Source organism: Cucumis sativus, chromosome 3 (genome assembly GCF_000004075.3).
Source record: "Cucumis sativus cultivar 9930 chromosome 3, Cucumber_9930_V3, whole genome shotgun sequence".
Taxonomy (NCBI): Eukaryota; Viridiplantae; Streptophyta; class Magnoliopsida; order Cucurbitales; family Cucurbitaceae; genus Cucumis; species Cucumis sativus.
In genome coordinates, this window is record NC_026657.2 from 273,121 (window position 1) to 290,205 (window position 17,085).

The window sequence follows — 17,085 nt, forward strand, 5'->3', positions numbered from 1 at the left end:
TAAATAATATAGTTCATAACAGGTTGAGAAACTAGATTTTTCATGGTTTCATGAGTACAACTATTCTCTTCAGACTTCAAGTCATCTCCAATACTGACTAAAGCATACTTCAACTCATTTAAACACTATTCAAGTTTACCAATAGCCCGATGTTGCTCAGCTGGACAATTATTTTGTCAGAACCTTGGTAGAAAAGGCAACTTGAATTTTAACTTCCCTGTGAGGGGAGCCCACATATATAAAAGAGCTTTTGTATTACAACCAATTTTTTCAAATAATATATTTGTATAGAGAGGACAGCAACAATTGATTTCCTTCTCTGCTAACAACAAATGAACAAATTATGAGATCTGATCCGCCAAAAGAGATCTCTTGAATGCCAGATTCTCAACAGAATATAGCTACTCGAAATTGAATATTAAAAAAGGTAGCAGAGTTTTACAGCTAATCTGTTTGACAGTCAACATAAGAATAACAGACAAAAAAGCTTCAAATACAAGAGCCAAAAAGTCATATTAATAACAAAAATGGAAGCTTTCATTTATATATAGTAAGAGCAATTACACTGCCACAAGAGGATAGGGCATAGGGCATCCTCCTCTTAAAGGGGAAAAGAAGATCTAGAGAATACAATCTTTTAATACTAGTTAATCAATAATAACAAAGCTATGAAAAATGAAGAAAACCAGATGACCAAAAACAAACAAACAAACACTTCACCCTTTCCACAAGTACCAACACAATTGTTTGGAATTTTCTTCAATTTCTTTCAATCCACAACTCCTATAAATGAGGACATCATTGAGTAATATATTGATACAACTGTAGTGACCACGAAAACAACCATCTACAGATCTTACCTACAGATACACGGGGATTGCTTTTTAGTATATTCAGTATATATAATGAAATTAAAACAAAAATGCCTCCTGAAAAACAAGGAGTGTTCGAGTATTCGGTTTATTGTAACCCTCCCTCTCTTATTTGGACTTCAAGCTCTGTGTCATAAAGAATATCTTTCAACTCTGGAGAATATTCAAACACATAATATAAAATTTACAATTGGTCTATCCCAGTTCATCGTGAAACAAGACATGCAGGATCAAAAGGAAGACAGATGGAGTAAAGTCCTTTCTATAAGAAAAGTTGCAAGGATCCTACCTCAACTATCAACTTTCTATTAGCAGCAACCTTTTACCACATGTCATTTCCAGTCATGACTGCACAACTTTATTTTGTTTGACAGAAAGGGGAGCTTTAAACTCCTGGCATTTCCATACTGATGTAGAATCTATTGGCATCACACCTTCGGTAGGGCTATCTACAGAATGTAAAATAACTTTTTCAGATGTGGGAGACCCCCTATTTTGCACAGTCAAGATTGGGGAACTTCCATTATTCATATCTTCCTTAAGAGTTGTCTTGTCCCTGAAAGAACAAATACTCAAGGGCAGTTTTTTAAGCTTTACTCTTCCCCTCTTTTTAATAGTGACACTAATATCATCACACATTTTCTCCTTCTGACTTGTCTCTTCTCCATTATCCGTCAGAGACGGATTGCTCTTCTCATATTTACTAGTCTTCTCATCAGGTTTGAGCTTGTATACCTCCTGGAAGCTACACTCAGAGTCAACCTCGTTAGGTTTAGCATGCCCATTGCACGTAGTTGTAGGGTCCAAATCCTGTGAGATGCCACAATTGGAAACCCTAATTTTCTCAGAGCTCGTTGAGCTTTTCAACTTCTTATGTTTGTGGCTTCTAACATCAGAACCAGATGAATTCTTCAAAATTCTAGGGGAGCTGTTTATTGCCCGATGCAATTTGCGGGCTAACTCTTCATCTGTCTTAGTATTCTCAAGAGGTTGATATTTTGTGTACAGCAACTGAACTGGGACATGTTTCTTCAGCTTGTTCTTTCTTAGATTTATTTCTTTATAAGCTGCTTCTTCAGAAATCGAGGCAACCAAGTCCATGGCACTCTTTGCAACTGTAACAGCTCGTGCTGCAATCGCAGCCTTCTCTTCAGCTGCTGCCCTAGCAGCCTCTGCAGCCTTCACAGCTGCAGCAGCAGCTGATCTCGAGGCCTGCACTATTTCCTCAGGTGATAGGTTAGAATTTGAATGAGCACTCAACAGACTGTTAAGCCGTATATTGAATTCAATAGATGTGAAGCCATAAGAAGGAGAAGGAGGAGGAGAACAAGAGGAGGAGGCAACTGGTGGCAGATTAAAAGTACCATCGCCATCGCCACCTTGCTTTCTCAAGCCAGCAAGAAGACGCTTTCTTGGAGGTAACAGAACATCGGAATTGAGGTGATTCACGTCACAGATATTGCCCTCCATTCTTCTCCTTCCAAATTATAGCTTTAAACATAAATCGCTAATGTGTCTCCACACGAACAAAGAACTGAGTAATCATTTACTTCCACTGTAAGATAATCAAAAGAATAGAAAATTATTTTCTATTCTATCACAAATTGGACTCCGCACATTCCATCAGACTCTAAGATCAATTAGAAAACTTGACAATTCTAAAATAACATCCAAATGAAACGATTTATTTAGTAGTCAATACTAAAAAATTGAATTTGAATGTAACACCCCAAATTTCAACTACAAACTAAGGGCGCATCACCAATATTTAGCCTTTAAGTCTACTAGTACCTATGATGCTTTTAGGGAAAAAATCGACAACATAACAACATAATTATCAAATTAATTACACAAAAAATATTCACAAATCATAAATCACCTAATATTCAAATTAATTACAAATCCAAACAAGAAAACTAATATTCAAAGCGCTTTCTAACTAGATTCAACAAAACTTTCCCAAATGCTAACGAGTTACATAACTAATCAACTTAAGCTAAAGTCAATCAAACCAATCCTTGAAACAAAATAACTCAACTAAAGTCTATTAGAACTGCCTAGCTCAAGGGCTACTCTAATTCCAACGGTGAGGTCAATATACAGCCAACTTTCGTTTATAACCACTGTTCTCAAAACTCTTTATCACATAAACTCAACAAAAGGCACAAATCCAATAACTTATTTCTAAAATATGCCTTATGTCTCACATGATAACACCAATCAACGTGAGGAGCATCTAGACATGCTTAGCATGTAGAAACTTTGGCAACTTATACATTTCATTGCAAGCAAGTTATTACAAACTATTTCTAGATCAAACTATAAAATCCTAAGACAAAAATCCTTTTATGTCCTACCGGAATGGAAAATAAGAACACAAATCACTACAAAACATTCAATCAAAAATTTGCTGCAAATGGTACATTAAAAATCAGAATCTTAGCAGCAAATATGTTTTCAAAACTAAATGTTTCAACCTGAAACTTTCAAATATTCTTTCAACAAAACCAAACCATTCAAATAAGCTTTCAACACCTTTCACGTACTTTTTTATACATATATCTATGAGTGTTCAGGCTAGCACCTCAATCTAATCTCATAGGACAACCCACCTAACCCTACAATATTTGGTACCGAGAAAACCTGTGGGATTTTTTAAAAAATAAAATTTTAAGTAGGCGGCCACCATAAATTGAACCCATGACCTCTTTTAGACCTTTATCAAGGTCATTCCCACTATCTACCACTCGGTCAACTCACGATGATTTACTTCCAGACTTATTATAACACGAATCTTCCAATACTTTCCAGTACAAAGCTTTTAATTAGTCAATCTTTTCAATCAAACAGAACTTCCAATCAGCTAATACTTTCATACAATAAGAAATTTCAAATGTATGGTAAGAAAGATGCATAATTGAACCATAATGGATTGACCCGTGGTAAAAAAGAAGACATAATCTCAATAATTAAGTAAGAGGTCATGGGTTCAATTCTTGGTGGCCACCTACCTAAGAATTAATTTTCTACCAGTTTCTTGACACGCATTTGTTGTAGGTTCAGGCCGGTTGTCAACTAGTCAAGTTGTGTGTAAGACTCACGGATATAAATAAAAAAATGCATACTTGAAGTAGCCAATAAATATGGTTACTTATCAGTAACACTAGTCAAATTACTGAAGTGTGAGGTTATATGAGTGCAGCACGCTCATGAATTTTCATTTCAAAGAACACCAAACCACAAAAATGTGTCTTCTCACGAATAAGCTTTAGTTACAGTCAATTCCAAATTTGCTACAACAAAATACCCTACAGTCCCTAAAACACAAAAATTATCATATCCCATAACCCTATTTGAAACCTTCAAAAACATTTGAAACAAAACAACGTATTTTCAAATTGCAATTTCAGACACAAAACTCATCAAACCAAACCATTCATAAATTTCCAGAGGTAAACAAAACCAAAACAGAACCACTTTCAAAATCATCACACTTCTAACTATCATTCGTAACAATGGTTAGGCGTTAGAACGCAGTTCGAAAACCTAAATCGACACCAAGAGATTTTTCATAAACCTTAATTAATTACTCAAAATTAATCCAAAACTACAACCAACAACATTTCACAAGTTCAAAGGTTGATCTAAGAGAATTTTAATGGAGTCCGAACTAATCCTAAATGTGCTCAACCTTGCTGAACCTAGAAATTTACCCAAACACAACAGATGAGTCCCAAGAATTTAGAATAACATTCGAACATTTAAATCCAATTCATAAAAAAGAAACTAAAGCGATGATCCTTACCGAAGCTTACTGGAAATGCTCCGAAACATGCTGGTTGGTGTTCGAAAAAATCCGAACTTGCAGATCTGGACCTTAAACGTTATGGGTACACTAATTTAAAGCCAATCGGAGTGTGGGTCAATACCAAAGCTCGTCGAACAAGTGAGGAACGCTGCTGTGAAGCTTGGTTGAAGTGGGTCTCGTGTTGCAGGCCAGATTCGTGGGTGAGATTGCGCAAATATAGGTCCCCGGAGTCTATAAGACGTTGTTGGTCGCGTGGTGGTTCGTTGTTGGCCAAAGGATAAACGTGGGGGAGGGAAGAAGAATTTCGCCTCTCGTGCACGTCCCGTAGAGAGAGGAGGAAAACGAGCTTGATCCGTGGGTGGAGTCGCTGTAGCTGGTTTGGGGTTTGTGAATGATCACCGCCGGAGAAGAAGATTGAGCAGGAGGAGGTGTGGTCACCACTCTAGGGTTTCTTTTTTTTCTTTTTTCTTTTTTTTTCCTCCTTTCTTCTTCTTTCATAACCTCATAAATAGAACAATTTTATCTTCCACAAATATTTCTCCATTTCTCCAACTTTAAACTACAACTAAACCTTGGATTCAAAAAACCACAATCAAGCCCTATAGCAAATAGAAGAAATAAATTTTAGGTAAATCAAACTTACAATTCCCAAAAGTGAATTTGAGACTTCATTTCAAGTCCCTAATCCATTACAGTTGAATGGGTCCGACTCTTTTCAAAAGTAGTAAAATATTAAAATTATTTATAAATTAGAGTAAAATTTATCAAACTCTTCTTCTTCAGTTAATTTTATAAATAGTTTTTTTTTTTTTATATTCATAACAATTTCCATTAACAAGTTCATTTGATGAAATGTAAACCAAAGTTACTTAATCAAGACACGCTACAAAGTAAAGTGCCAAATGAGTTGTGAAAGGTTGTTGGATATTAATTAACGGTAGAAAGAAAATGAATTATTTTGTAAATTTTGAAACATACAAAATTCGGTTTAATTGTATAGATTAAATTCATTTATTAGAAACTTCAAATTGAATTGAAATCGTCGAATTTGTATTTATTTGATTTTATTTTGTATTTTGGAGAGTTCCTATGAATAGGAACTTGTTTTTTCATTTGCAGCATTCGTTCCAAAATTGAAGAGTTCTTATCATTCATTTCTTGTGTTGAGTTGAGAGCCAGTATCTAAAAGTTTTGATAGATCCAACTAATTCAATACTGCAATTCTACGAAAGTTAGCCATCGTATCATGCTGAGATGGTTGTTTCTAGTCTGCTTGAAAAATTCAGGTCAACCCAACCCAACTCGAATTAATATAATATATATATAATATACATATATATATATATATTATTTAATAAAATAAAATCTAAAAATTAGGTTTCCTCCCTCCTCAATTTTCATCTCCTCACGTCTCACTCACCCGTCTTCATTGTATTTGATTTTTCTCTTTCATCTTACCTCAGTCTTCGGTCTTCTCCCTCACAATCTCATCGTCCACCTCCGTATTCATTAGAAAGTATAAAAAAAAAGGAAAAAAACGACAACCCAACCCATATTTTACGAATTGGGTTGAGTTGGGTTGGAAACTAAATTCGGATTATTCGGGTTGTCAACCCATATAACCCGAAAATATGGATTGGGTTGAGAATGTCTCCCAACCCAACCCAACTCAACCCGATTACACCCCTAACCACATCACTATAAACCACGAATTTATTTTAGTCATTCATTCGCTCACATTGCAAAATGGAAGTGATTTTGCTTTTTGTCTTGCAAAACGCACATCACTTCTCGGTTAGCTATCACATGTAGAGAAGAGTCATTTAGCTACTTCCATTTTCCCCGAATATGAAAAAAACAATGGAAAATGGAATTGGTCACGTAAATGTGCTAACAACAAAAGAGATGTGCGACTTTTAAATATCACAAAGTACATGATTTTGATATACCTTTGGTATACCTTTCTTTTGTTAAAGTATAACTTTGTGCGTTATTTAAAACCCTTGAATGATGTAAATTAAGTAAAACTAGCCACCTCATGTATTTGAACCGTCTAAAATTAGTTTTTACTGTTTTGAACTATAAGATTTTACAAACAAAACAAAAGGTTAATTGTTTTGCATAACTTTGTATTAACGTGCCAACAACTCCAATTCTCTAATCTCACCAAAATCATTCGTGGTTCGATTTTTTTTTTTTCGATTCATGGTCACTTTTTAGTAGTAAAATTAAATAAAAAACATGAAACGTGCAGTTATGATCATCATTGCGACCATTTAAAATATATTTACAAAATATAAAAAAATTTCAACAAATATATATATTCTTAATTTAATTATCATTAACAATAATTGTTCATCAAAACGTTAATTTATTATTTTTTTAATTACTTACCCTCTTGAAAGTAAAAATATTTTTTATAGAAAGAAAATAAGTTGGAAGTATAGAAAAGTTTGGTGAGTTGAAAAAAAAAAAAGAAGCCCACGAAAGAAAACATAAAATAAATATTGGCATGGAACTACAAAACAATCCTATAAAAAAAATTAAATAAAAAAATTTGAAGAAAGAAAAATTCTTATAGATAAAAAAAAGACTACATTAATTATCAAAATATAAATTAAATTATATATAAAAAAAGATAGATTTTAGACGTATTTTCGTAACTAACAAAATTATGAAACCATCTATAAATGTTACACCAAAACTCATCAAACTCTAGCACCAAGTCGAATCAAAATATAGCAAATGTTAAAGTTTATCTATAATTGACACTATAATAATTTGTGATTTTTTTTTATTATATTTATAAATATATTTTAAAAGAATTTTTTGACTAAAATAATTTATTATTTAAATTTGTAATTCATATTTTGAATAGACATTTTAAATTTTAATCTGATTCTATTTTGAATTGATCAGCCTGGTATTGGATATAAATTTAAGAACACAATATTTTAACATGAATATTAAAAAGAAAAACAAATACGAAAGTAAACTAAATTAAGAAATATTTTTAATACATTAAAATAAATTAAAATATTTAGTATATATACCAAAATTTTAGAATCTATTAATTAAAAGTGATTAAATCTTTATAATTAAAATAAAATGATTTCATACATCCATGTAAGCAAATATTTGTTAACATTTTTTAAAAAGAGTTAAATAAATTACTCATAAGTTATAGCAAAATTTTAAATTCTACCGATAACAATTTTTTATTAATATAGTATATCAATAACTTTCAGTAATAAAATTTGTAATAGATGGTAATATTTTATAAAATTTGTTATTTTTATAATTAAAATAAATGTATATGATGAATTTATATAACCATTGAATACAATAACATAATTAAAATAAAAAATACCCCATTACATCTAATCTCTTTAATTAAAACAAAAAGATCATCTCATATATCTATATAATCACCAACTTGAAAAAATAAATTAAGAAAAATTAAAGTGACGTTCTAAAAATGATTTGACGGCCTAAGTTTTGTTATTAGAATTGCAAGTGCGTCGTCAAAAGAGGCTGCAAATTTGGAGGTGACGTTCTAAAAATAATATGAATATTAATGTTTTCATTTTCAATTTTCTCAAAATTAAAATAATGTCTTCATTAAGTTGTTGGTCAGACTTAGGGTTCTAAATTTTAATAATTAAAAGTAACAATATTTACTTTACGTGAACTAATTAATAATGATAAATTTAAACTTTTTTAAAAAGGTTGACATTTTTTCTCCAATTAATCTTTACTTGTTTAATAAAAGTGAAACGTGTGTAAATTAATCATTCAAAAAAAAAAGTTATAAATTTTTTATAATTTCAAAATATGACTTACCACCCATCATTTATCAAGATTGATATACATATATTAGAGAAAGATATGAATATTTGTATCAACATTAATTAACACATAAATGCTAGCTTTTGCATGCACCCTCTCTAATCTCTACCACTTTCATATCCTTCACGTTTTAATTTGTTTAATTGATTGATGAATCAATGTTAATCATTATCATACCATACTTTAGAGATCTTTTGAGTGAGTTTAGTTATTTAATTTGTATTGTATTATAACATTTTTGTTGATTATTCATTATGTATTGATTTATAAATCTATATAATAAAACATCCAAAATTAAACTAAATACCACATATATACCCCTTAAACTTTCTATATATTATGGTTAATAAATCCAATCAACTTTTAAATTTGTTATATTAACAGACCTTTTCTCTTTCATATAAAGTTTACATTAAACCCTCTTTAATAAATTTCTACCCACAATTTAAAATATGTTTTGAATGGGTTTAAAAACACTTCTATTTTTTTAAAATTAAAGAGAGATAATTATATTCATTAATTCAAATCCAATTCAGATATATTTGATTTTACATTATTCATATATACACATCAAAGTGGTTTTCAATTATTAAAAAGGCATGTGTATGTGTGTTGAATGAGTTTGAGAAATTGAATAAGTTGAGAAGCTATTGAAATTTTTAGATGACACGTGCAACATGCCTAAGGTGGTTGAAGCTATTGAAGGAAAAAATTTATCACTTTATAGTTTATGCATTGTAATTTGATTCCTAGTATATACATATAGTACCTATTATAATTAATTAAATGTATAGCAATGTTTCAAAAAATATATATATTATTCAATTTTCAAAGTGAAGATAAGGAAGAATATTCAGTGGTTCAACATCAGAGTCAGTCTATATATCCATGGGATAAAGATAGAGTATATTGCTTTGCCATTGTTTCAGCTTAAAAGCTATCTTGATATGATTCAATATAAAATAGTAATTTAACGAAACATAAAACCATACTTCTTTAATAATCTAAGAAGAAAATAATTAATTTTAAAATATGTAAAAAAATCTAGAAAAGGAAAGATGAGAAAAAGTTATTATTCCTCTTTTTATCTGGTATGTGATTACGGAATATTATATTCCAACATTTAGCCTACTTTAATATGGACATCCACTTCAATACATGTATCTATATAATTCACATACTCATTTCTCAAACGTTATTCTTCATTAAAATTACTATTTACTGCCATGTTCAAATTAAAATATCTATCTATGAAATAATAACTATGAGAGACGTGCTGCATGGGAAAAAATGATAGTGCCTTCTCTCTCATACTCCACGTTCACATTTTTCACATGGAAATGAAATTATGAAAAATGATTGAATATTTGTTGGACTCTATGTAATTATTTTTATATATATAGAAAAACAAATAATGGGAAAAGAGATGGACTATTGGATTATTGGCATGGGTTTAATTATGATATTAATTATTTTATTATTTCATCTTAATTCACCAAAGTATAAATTTGTGGTTGAAATTAAAATAAAGAAATAAAAGAAATAAGTAAGGCGAACAAATAATATTTAAAGTTAAGTTTATATATACGTCAACTTTGGTTCGGCCTTATCGGAAGAACGATAAAAAGAACATATCCAATTCCAATTTGAACTGCTATCCCCATTGCCAAGAAATTTCTATGTGTGACCTGGCCTCCAAGAAATTATGAGTTAACAGCTTACAAACTACAATCATACTTAATAATTATAATTATAATTATGATTATAAAGTTTTAATTAGCCTCCACACCCTCAAATTTATAATTAATTACCTTACCACTCACCACCATATACATATTCCTATAAATACACAATTTCTATTTCTCACACACACCGTCCTCTGATTCCCTTAATTTCTCTCTTCAAACCTAAACCCTAAACCTAACCCCCAATCTACCTCTCTCTCTCTTTCTCTCTCTTTCTCTCTCTTTCTCTCTCTCTCTCTCACACACACCGAATATATTTAACTCAATTTTCCCGGATCGACCTACCTTTTAATACCCATTATTATTATAAACTAATATCATTTTTCATTAGTTTTCTTCTTAATTATTTCTTCTTCCTCCTCGGCTGGGTCGCTGCCACTACCAGCTTCTTTCAGGAGATTACTTCCCACGTCACCTCATAAATTCAGGTTTGCATTATTTTCTTTTTTGTTCATTCTGTATATACGTAGTATTCTTTCTCTTTCTTTCAGATTTTCGTTTAGGTTTAGAATTAAGTTGAGGTTAATAAATAAATGAACATAGTAACGGGAAGGGGAAAAAAAGAGGATATACAGGAAGAAGAATGAATGGGCGCGCGGATTAATGAACAATATGAGTTTTGAGTTCTTTCTGCTATTCTCTTCTACCAATCCAACACATTGACGTAACCTTCTTTTTTTTCTTTCCTTTTTCCTTCTTTTTCTCTCTCTACTTCTAATTTCTGTTTTCTCTTATCTTTATTATTATTTTTTTTTTAACTCACAAAAAGTTAATTTCATCCTAATTTTATTACATTTTATCGAACTTAAACTTTAGATTTTAACCCATCAAATTATATCTCCAAATTAGATCATTGTTAACTTTAAAATTTGAAACGTTCTTTATTTAATATAATTTAACCGCTGACTCTAATTATTTGTTAAATTAGAAATCTATTTTTAAATATATCAAATTGTTATGAGAATTTGTCATTGACAAAACCTTCTAATTAGTTTTATAGTTTTTTAAGTATTTGTTAATATTTTAGTTCATCTTAATTAATTATGATATTAACTTTAAAATATTTTTTATTTTTTTAAAAGGATATATGAAAAACAGAACTTTTTTCTTCTTCTCTACTTTTGGTGATCCTCTGATTATTCTCCCTCGTGGTTGTGGCCTCCACCAAATAATTTTATTTTTATCAAAACAGTTTTCTTTATGTTAGCAACAACGCGTATTAGTTGTGATATGATCATAATAAAAGATAAACACTATAGTTTTATCTTATTTTTGATTGCCAATACAACTATATATTTCCTATTTTCCTTCATAAACGAATAAATAATAATCCACACGTAAATGCTTTATATTTCTTTCACAACTATTTCTTAATTTCTTTTCCATCACACAATAATCTTCTTCAAATTTGTTATAAATTAAATAATACTTTTTCACTTTTCAAATTTTCTCCTAATTCAATTATTTTTATCTAATATTATATAAAGACTTACGTAATCTTTATCCAAACATTTACTTTCTCATTTTCTCAATTTTATAAATTTCCAAACTTTCAAATGAATTTATCATTATCCAAATGGATTTACCCGATTGCATTTTGATTTATTTAAATTTTGCAAAAGAACAAAAATAGTTTGGATGTAAAGAAATATACAAAATCTCATGCAGATTATTATATATTATTTGGTATACAAAATCTCAATGTGTCTCATATGTAAAGACCCAACACAATTATTAAGCTATATTGATTAACTTAAAATGCTCAATCTCGTTTTTCTTTCGAAAAGTGAAACTTTAGAATACTGTTGTTTTTACCTCTTTGTTGTTGTTAATTTCAAATGCCTATAGAGTCTAATAGCCATTTATTTTGCTTTACTTTCTTCCATAGTTTTGTTTTAATTACCAATTATGTTTACCTCTAATACACGCATCCAATTATACGTACTCAAAGTTCACATGCTATCTTTAGTATTAAAATTTAATAAAGATAAGAACCAACATTGTTATCTTTAATATACAATAAAGTCCGTGGTCTAAAAAATATTTTAGAATTTTGGAGATATCAAAATAGAATAACCAAACTCTCTACCTAGTTTGAGATAAATGGAAAAAAATCACATAACTTAATGAAATTCAAACCAAAGTTTTCAAAGTTATTATTATAACATTCTCCCTCCTTCTCAGTTTAAATAAATAGAACAAAACCTTAATTAATTTTATTTCTAGGTTTAGTAGTCAAATAATAATCGGGTAAGTATTTTAGGGTAAATGATAATTAATGATAAAAATAAAGGAAATGCAGTTTGTATAGGGGCAGTGCCCTTTCTTTTCGTTTCGAAGAATAGATTTCTCTCAAAAAAAAAAAAAAAATTGAAATACATTGTAATAACAAATATAAAATTTTGAATGTCAAAAGTTCTCTATTTTTGTGTTTGTTTTTGTTGTGACATGAATTTGTGATGAATAATTGTAACTTTGTTCACGATCTACTTAGAAAACTGCTTCCAACTTTTAATTATTGTTTTTATCATTATATTAAAAATGAATGAGATCATTATATTAAAATATAATTCACCTTATTAATTGTGGATGACTAATAGTTTAAGAAAATGAAAGTTGTGAAAATGGAAACTATATTCTAACATACAAAGTGAAAATTAACAAACAAAAATGTTAAAGATCAACTATTGCAATTTTCATCTTTTATCTTCAAACTTCAATATTTATCAAATCTTCAAATATTCAATCTCCAAGTTAAATAAAAGCTAAAATTGACCAAGTGCGTTATATTTATATATTAATTCTGGACTTGTTAGATGTTTGTATTTTAATTAAATCCCAATTCATAAGGTAAATTAAATATAATATGGCCAATTACTACCTCAATTGTTAACATATTTTATGTTACTTTTTATGAAAGCGTTTTTTTTCCAAATAAGTTTACAGTAACAATAGTGATCATTCATAAATTTGATTTATTTAATTTCAAACTTTTAGTTTGTTAGAAGTTAAGGATAGTTGTAATTAATTAAAGTGTCTGAAGAATAAAGTTCCTTTAATTTTGGCTTTTAGATTTAGGATTGGTAGGCAGACCCACTGTTAAAAGATCCACCCAATATCAACAACAAGAGAACAATGACAACAATTTTCCGTTTCAGATCCAAAAATTTAAAAAGAAAAAAAAAGTTGATTTTAATTTCCAGTTATTAGAGATCTAAAAGCTGGAGTTTAATTAATTACGTTTAGGAAAATGGATGAGTTTACTGATTGTGTATTGAAATTTTGAAACACAGAAAAAAAAAAAAACCATCCCAAAAATTCAAATCCAAATTGAGAAGAGATGGGTTTGTTATCTCTATTGGAGGTGGCATTAATGCCCAATTTACAAGTGCTTCTCATTTGTTTGGTGGGTGCCCTTTTGGCTACCGATTATTGCAACCTTCTTCCTGCTCATGCTCGAACCTCTCTCAACAAGGTATTTTCTCTTCTTCTTCTTCTTCTTCTTCTTCTTCTTCTTCTTCTTCTTCTTTTCCTTCATAAATCATAATATATAATATTACTTTAATTCATCCATGCACCTAATTCTCTTTTAATTAATTTACAGATTGTGTTTACTGTTTTCACTCCATGTCTCATGTTTGCAAATTTGGCCAAAACAGTCACCTTTCAAGACATTGTTTCATGGTACGTAATTTATCGTTTAATTTTGTGTCATTTGATTTCTTTTTGTCAGTCATATCAATATTAAAGTGGAATGATTATTTTATATTAGGTGGTTCATGCCAGTGAACATTGGTCTTACTTTTCTATTTGGAGGAATATTGGGATGGATAGTTGTTAAAATATTGAAACCCAAGCCATATCTTGAAGGCCTTGTCATTGCAGCCTCTTCTTCTGGTTGCTTTCTTAACTACCCTTTGCTTCGTCTTCTGTGTTGTTCTTCATTTCTATATTCTTGTTTTCTCTAATCAAATATATTAATGATTTTAGGGAACTTAGGTAACCTTCTTCTCATCATCGTCCCTGCTATCTGTGATGAGGATGGTAGCCCTTTCGGTGACCGCGATACCTGCACTTCTCTCGGACTCTCTTATGCTTCCTTTTCCATGGCGGTAAATATCCGATTCATTTAACATGGTATTGTTGGATCAAGAACGAATGATTAGTTTGATATTTATATGTTTGAAATATTGGCGAACTTTCAGCTAGGTGGGTTTTACCTGTGGACCTATACTTATCAGCTTGTGAAAACCTCGTCCATGCGATTGAAAGCACTTGAAGTTGAAGAAGCAGAGGAGCAGTTGAAAGCACCCAACCATGCCTCCAATGGAGATCTACAAGCTCACCTTCTCAATAAACAAAATGGGGAACAAGCCCATCTTCTTCCTGTTTCAGTCTCATCAACCACCAACACCTTGTTGGAACAGGTAACTGTTTGGATGATATATAGAACCAAATACACTTTTCAACACTAGCAAACTAATTTCACCACAATTAGCTAGACAATTAATAATGTTCAAACTTATAAATTGAAGTAACCAAGAACTTATAAAAAGCCTAGAAAAATGGTGGAGATTTGATAGGTAGTTGAGACATGCTTATAAGTGTTGCCTTGAAAATGATTACTTGTTTTGCATGGGCTGCATGCATACTACAACAATCGTATTGGCATGACTCAACAACTAATTCTAGTATAACTATATTATATTTGAATCTTACAGAAACTTTGAATACCTTGCTCTTGACTCAACTTATAAAGATCAAAAGAAAGGAGAGGATTCTTCAATTTGAAACGTGATACTCCAAATGGAGAATATGCTGTTTCTTATAGTTATTTAATTCAACTTATATATGTTAAATTTGAACATCAAACTACCGTATAGTTTGATAATTTAAATCCAACTTGAAGAATGCTTCATTTTCTTTCACCGCATTATGAACTACTTTCATAATCACACCAACGTTGGGCTTTCTAGTTGGAGGGTAACCCATTTGATTTTACTTGCAGGTTGAATCCCAACATTCAGTAGATAGCTTAGAGAAAGGGGAATCACCCTCCATTTGGGCTAAAACACTTGAATTTATGCATAGCATTATTGAAGAATTGATGGCCCCTCCATCACTAGGAGCTGTAAGTATAAACAAGAATCCCATGTTTCTATTTTTATACAACAAATTTAATTGATAGTTAATTAATTTATGGTTGATGACATTATATACATGATTAGATTGTGGGTTTCATTTTTGGAGCGGTGGCATGGCTTAGAAATCTGGTGGTTGGGGACAATGCTCCATTTAAAGTAATCCAAGACTCCGTTCAACTACTCGGGTAAATACATCATACATGCTTTGTTTTCTTTGAAATGATGAAGTTTTCAAATAGTTGAAAAGAGTTTTTTTATATATATTTATGTGTGTCATGTTCAGAGAGGGGACAATTCCTTGCACTACTCTCATATTAGGTGGGAATCTGGTTCAAGGGTTACGGTCGTCAAAGGTGAAAGCAAGCACAATCATTGGAGTGATCGGAGTTCGATATGTTGTATTGCCTCTAATTGGAATTTCGGTAGTTAAAGCGGCAAATGCATTGGGGTTCTTAGCGCCGGATCCTCTTTATCATTTCTTGTTGATGGTTCAGTACACCACGCCACCCGCCATGGCTATTGGCACAATGACTCAACTGTTTGGTGTTGGTCAAGAGGAATGCTCTGTTATTATGCTTTGGACGTATTTGGCTGCTGCTCTTTCTCTCGCTCTTTGGTCTGCAGTTTTCATGTGGATCTTGTCTTGATTCCTTTTCTTCTTATATTCTTTTTGTAAAATGTAGTCTATTTGTTTTGCCAACCTGTTTTGCTATATTCAAAAAATATAAAGAGGGAAGTAGGTGATAAAATAACATATCAATACTCAATTCAATTTGGAGTCTTGTAAGTTATGTATTCAAAAGTGATAGCATTAGTTATTCCTTTTTCTTTTCTTTCTTGAAAATCAATACTTTTCTTATATTTTATATTTTATATGTCTGAATACATAATATAATATATAATTGTTATGATCAAATCAATTATAGTTCAATTCATATATGAGTGAGTAACTACCATGTATATATTTCAAATGTTAGACGCACTTAAAAAAACCGATGTGATGTTGCTCAACTTCAAGAATTTGTAGACATGCTGTAAATTACCTTTACAACAACTCGAGCTCGAGGGAGAACGTAGCCACATACAAAAAATGTAAAGTCATACTATTGAACCATGCATGGAAACGATGGTGTAATTTAGATATATTATAATAAATTGATCACAACCATACATATTTTTGTTTACTTGGAGGAGGGGAGGGGAGGTTTTATTTTTTATTCTTGTTTTTAAGAAAAAGATAGATGAGACCAAATAAAATGCTTTTGTTTAGTGGTTAGAAAGACTCTATCTTCAAGGGGTCGTTTGAGGTATGCTACTTAGAGGTTGGTAGAATAGACTACACCATGTTTAGGATACCAACCAATAATAATAGTATTTACCGTTACCTATAACATAGAATTAAGAGCAATAGTTATTTTTTCAAATTTTTTTATCGTATTTACTGTTTTGTCACAATATTTACTTCTTATCAAATAAAAATAGTTTGTGTATCACTCGTAATACAAAATATAATAACTAATATAGTATTGTAAGTGCTTGCCTAAGTATTCTTTAACAATATAATGTATTTAAATGTTGTATTATAAAAATAATGGTTAAAAGTGATTATTTATAGTTTAATTAACGATAAATTTAAAATACATTTTTAAGTGTTTAATTTATAAACT

The 17,085-nt window shown here is 30.5% G+C and overlaps 2 protein-coding genes across 2 annotated transcripts; one reads left to right on the top strand and one right to left on the bottom strand.

The window, feature by feature from the left end:
* Nucleotides 1-515: 515 nt before the first annotated feature.
* LOC101214022 lies at nt 516-5,310 on the bottom strand. The gene is made up of 2 exons (XM_011651942.2): nt 4,678-5,310; nt 516-2,427 (listed from the first exon to the last, which is right to left on the bottom strand). Exon 2 carries the CDS (start codon nt 2,340-2,342, stop codon nt 1,215-1,217), a length of 1,128 nt encoding a protein of 375 aa, XP_011650244.1. The 5' UTR covers nt 2,343-2,427; nt 4,678-5,310; the 3' UTR covers nt 516-1,214.
* A 5,078-nt stretch (nt 5,311-10,388) lies between these two features.
* Nucleotides 10,389-16,266, top strand: LOC101205047 (protein PIN-LIKES 7). The gene is made up of 9 exons (XM_011651943.2): nt 10,389-10,702; nt 13,568-13,749; nt 13,879-13,958; nt 14,047-14,171; nt 14,265-14,386; nt 14,480-14,701; nt 15,283-15,405; nt 15,503-15,603; nt 15,702-16,266. Exons 2-9 carry the CDS (start codon nt 13,615-13,617, stop codon nt 16,063-16,065), a joined length of 1,272 nt encoding a protein of 423 aa, XP_011650245.1. The 5' UTR covers nt 10,389-10,702; nt 13,568-13,614; the 3' UTR covers nt 16,066-16,266.
* The last annotated feature ends 819 nt before the right edge of the window (nt 16,267-17,085 follow it).

Excerpts from the sequence above, each read along its gene's own strand:
- LOC101205047 (XM_011651943.2), top strand. The coding sequence starts at position 13,615 with ATGGGTTTGTTATCTCTATTGGAGGTGGCATTAATGCCCAATTTACAA. Across the intron at positions 13,959-14,046 it reads TTTCAAGACATTGTTTCATG|GTGGTTCATGCCAGTGAACA; the intron begins GTACGTAATTTA and ends ATTTTATATTAG. Across the intron at positions 14,387-14,479 it reads ATGCTTCCTTTTCCATGGCG|CTAGGTGGGTTTTACCTGTG; the intron begins GTAAATATCCGA and ends GCGAACTTTCAG.
- LOC101214022 (XM_011651942.2), bottom strand. The coding sequence starts at position 2,342 with ATGGAGGGCAATATCTGTGACGTGAATCACCTCAATTCCGATGTTCTG.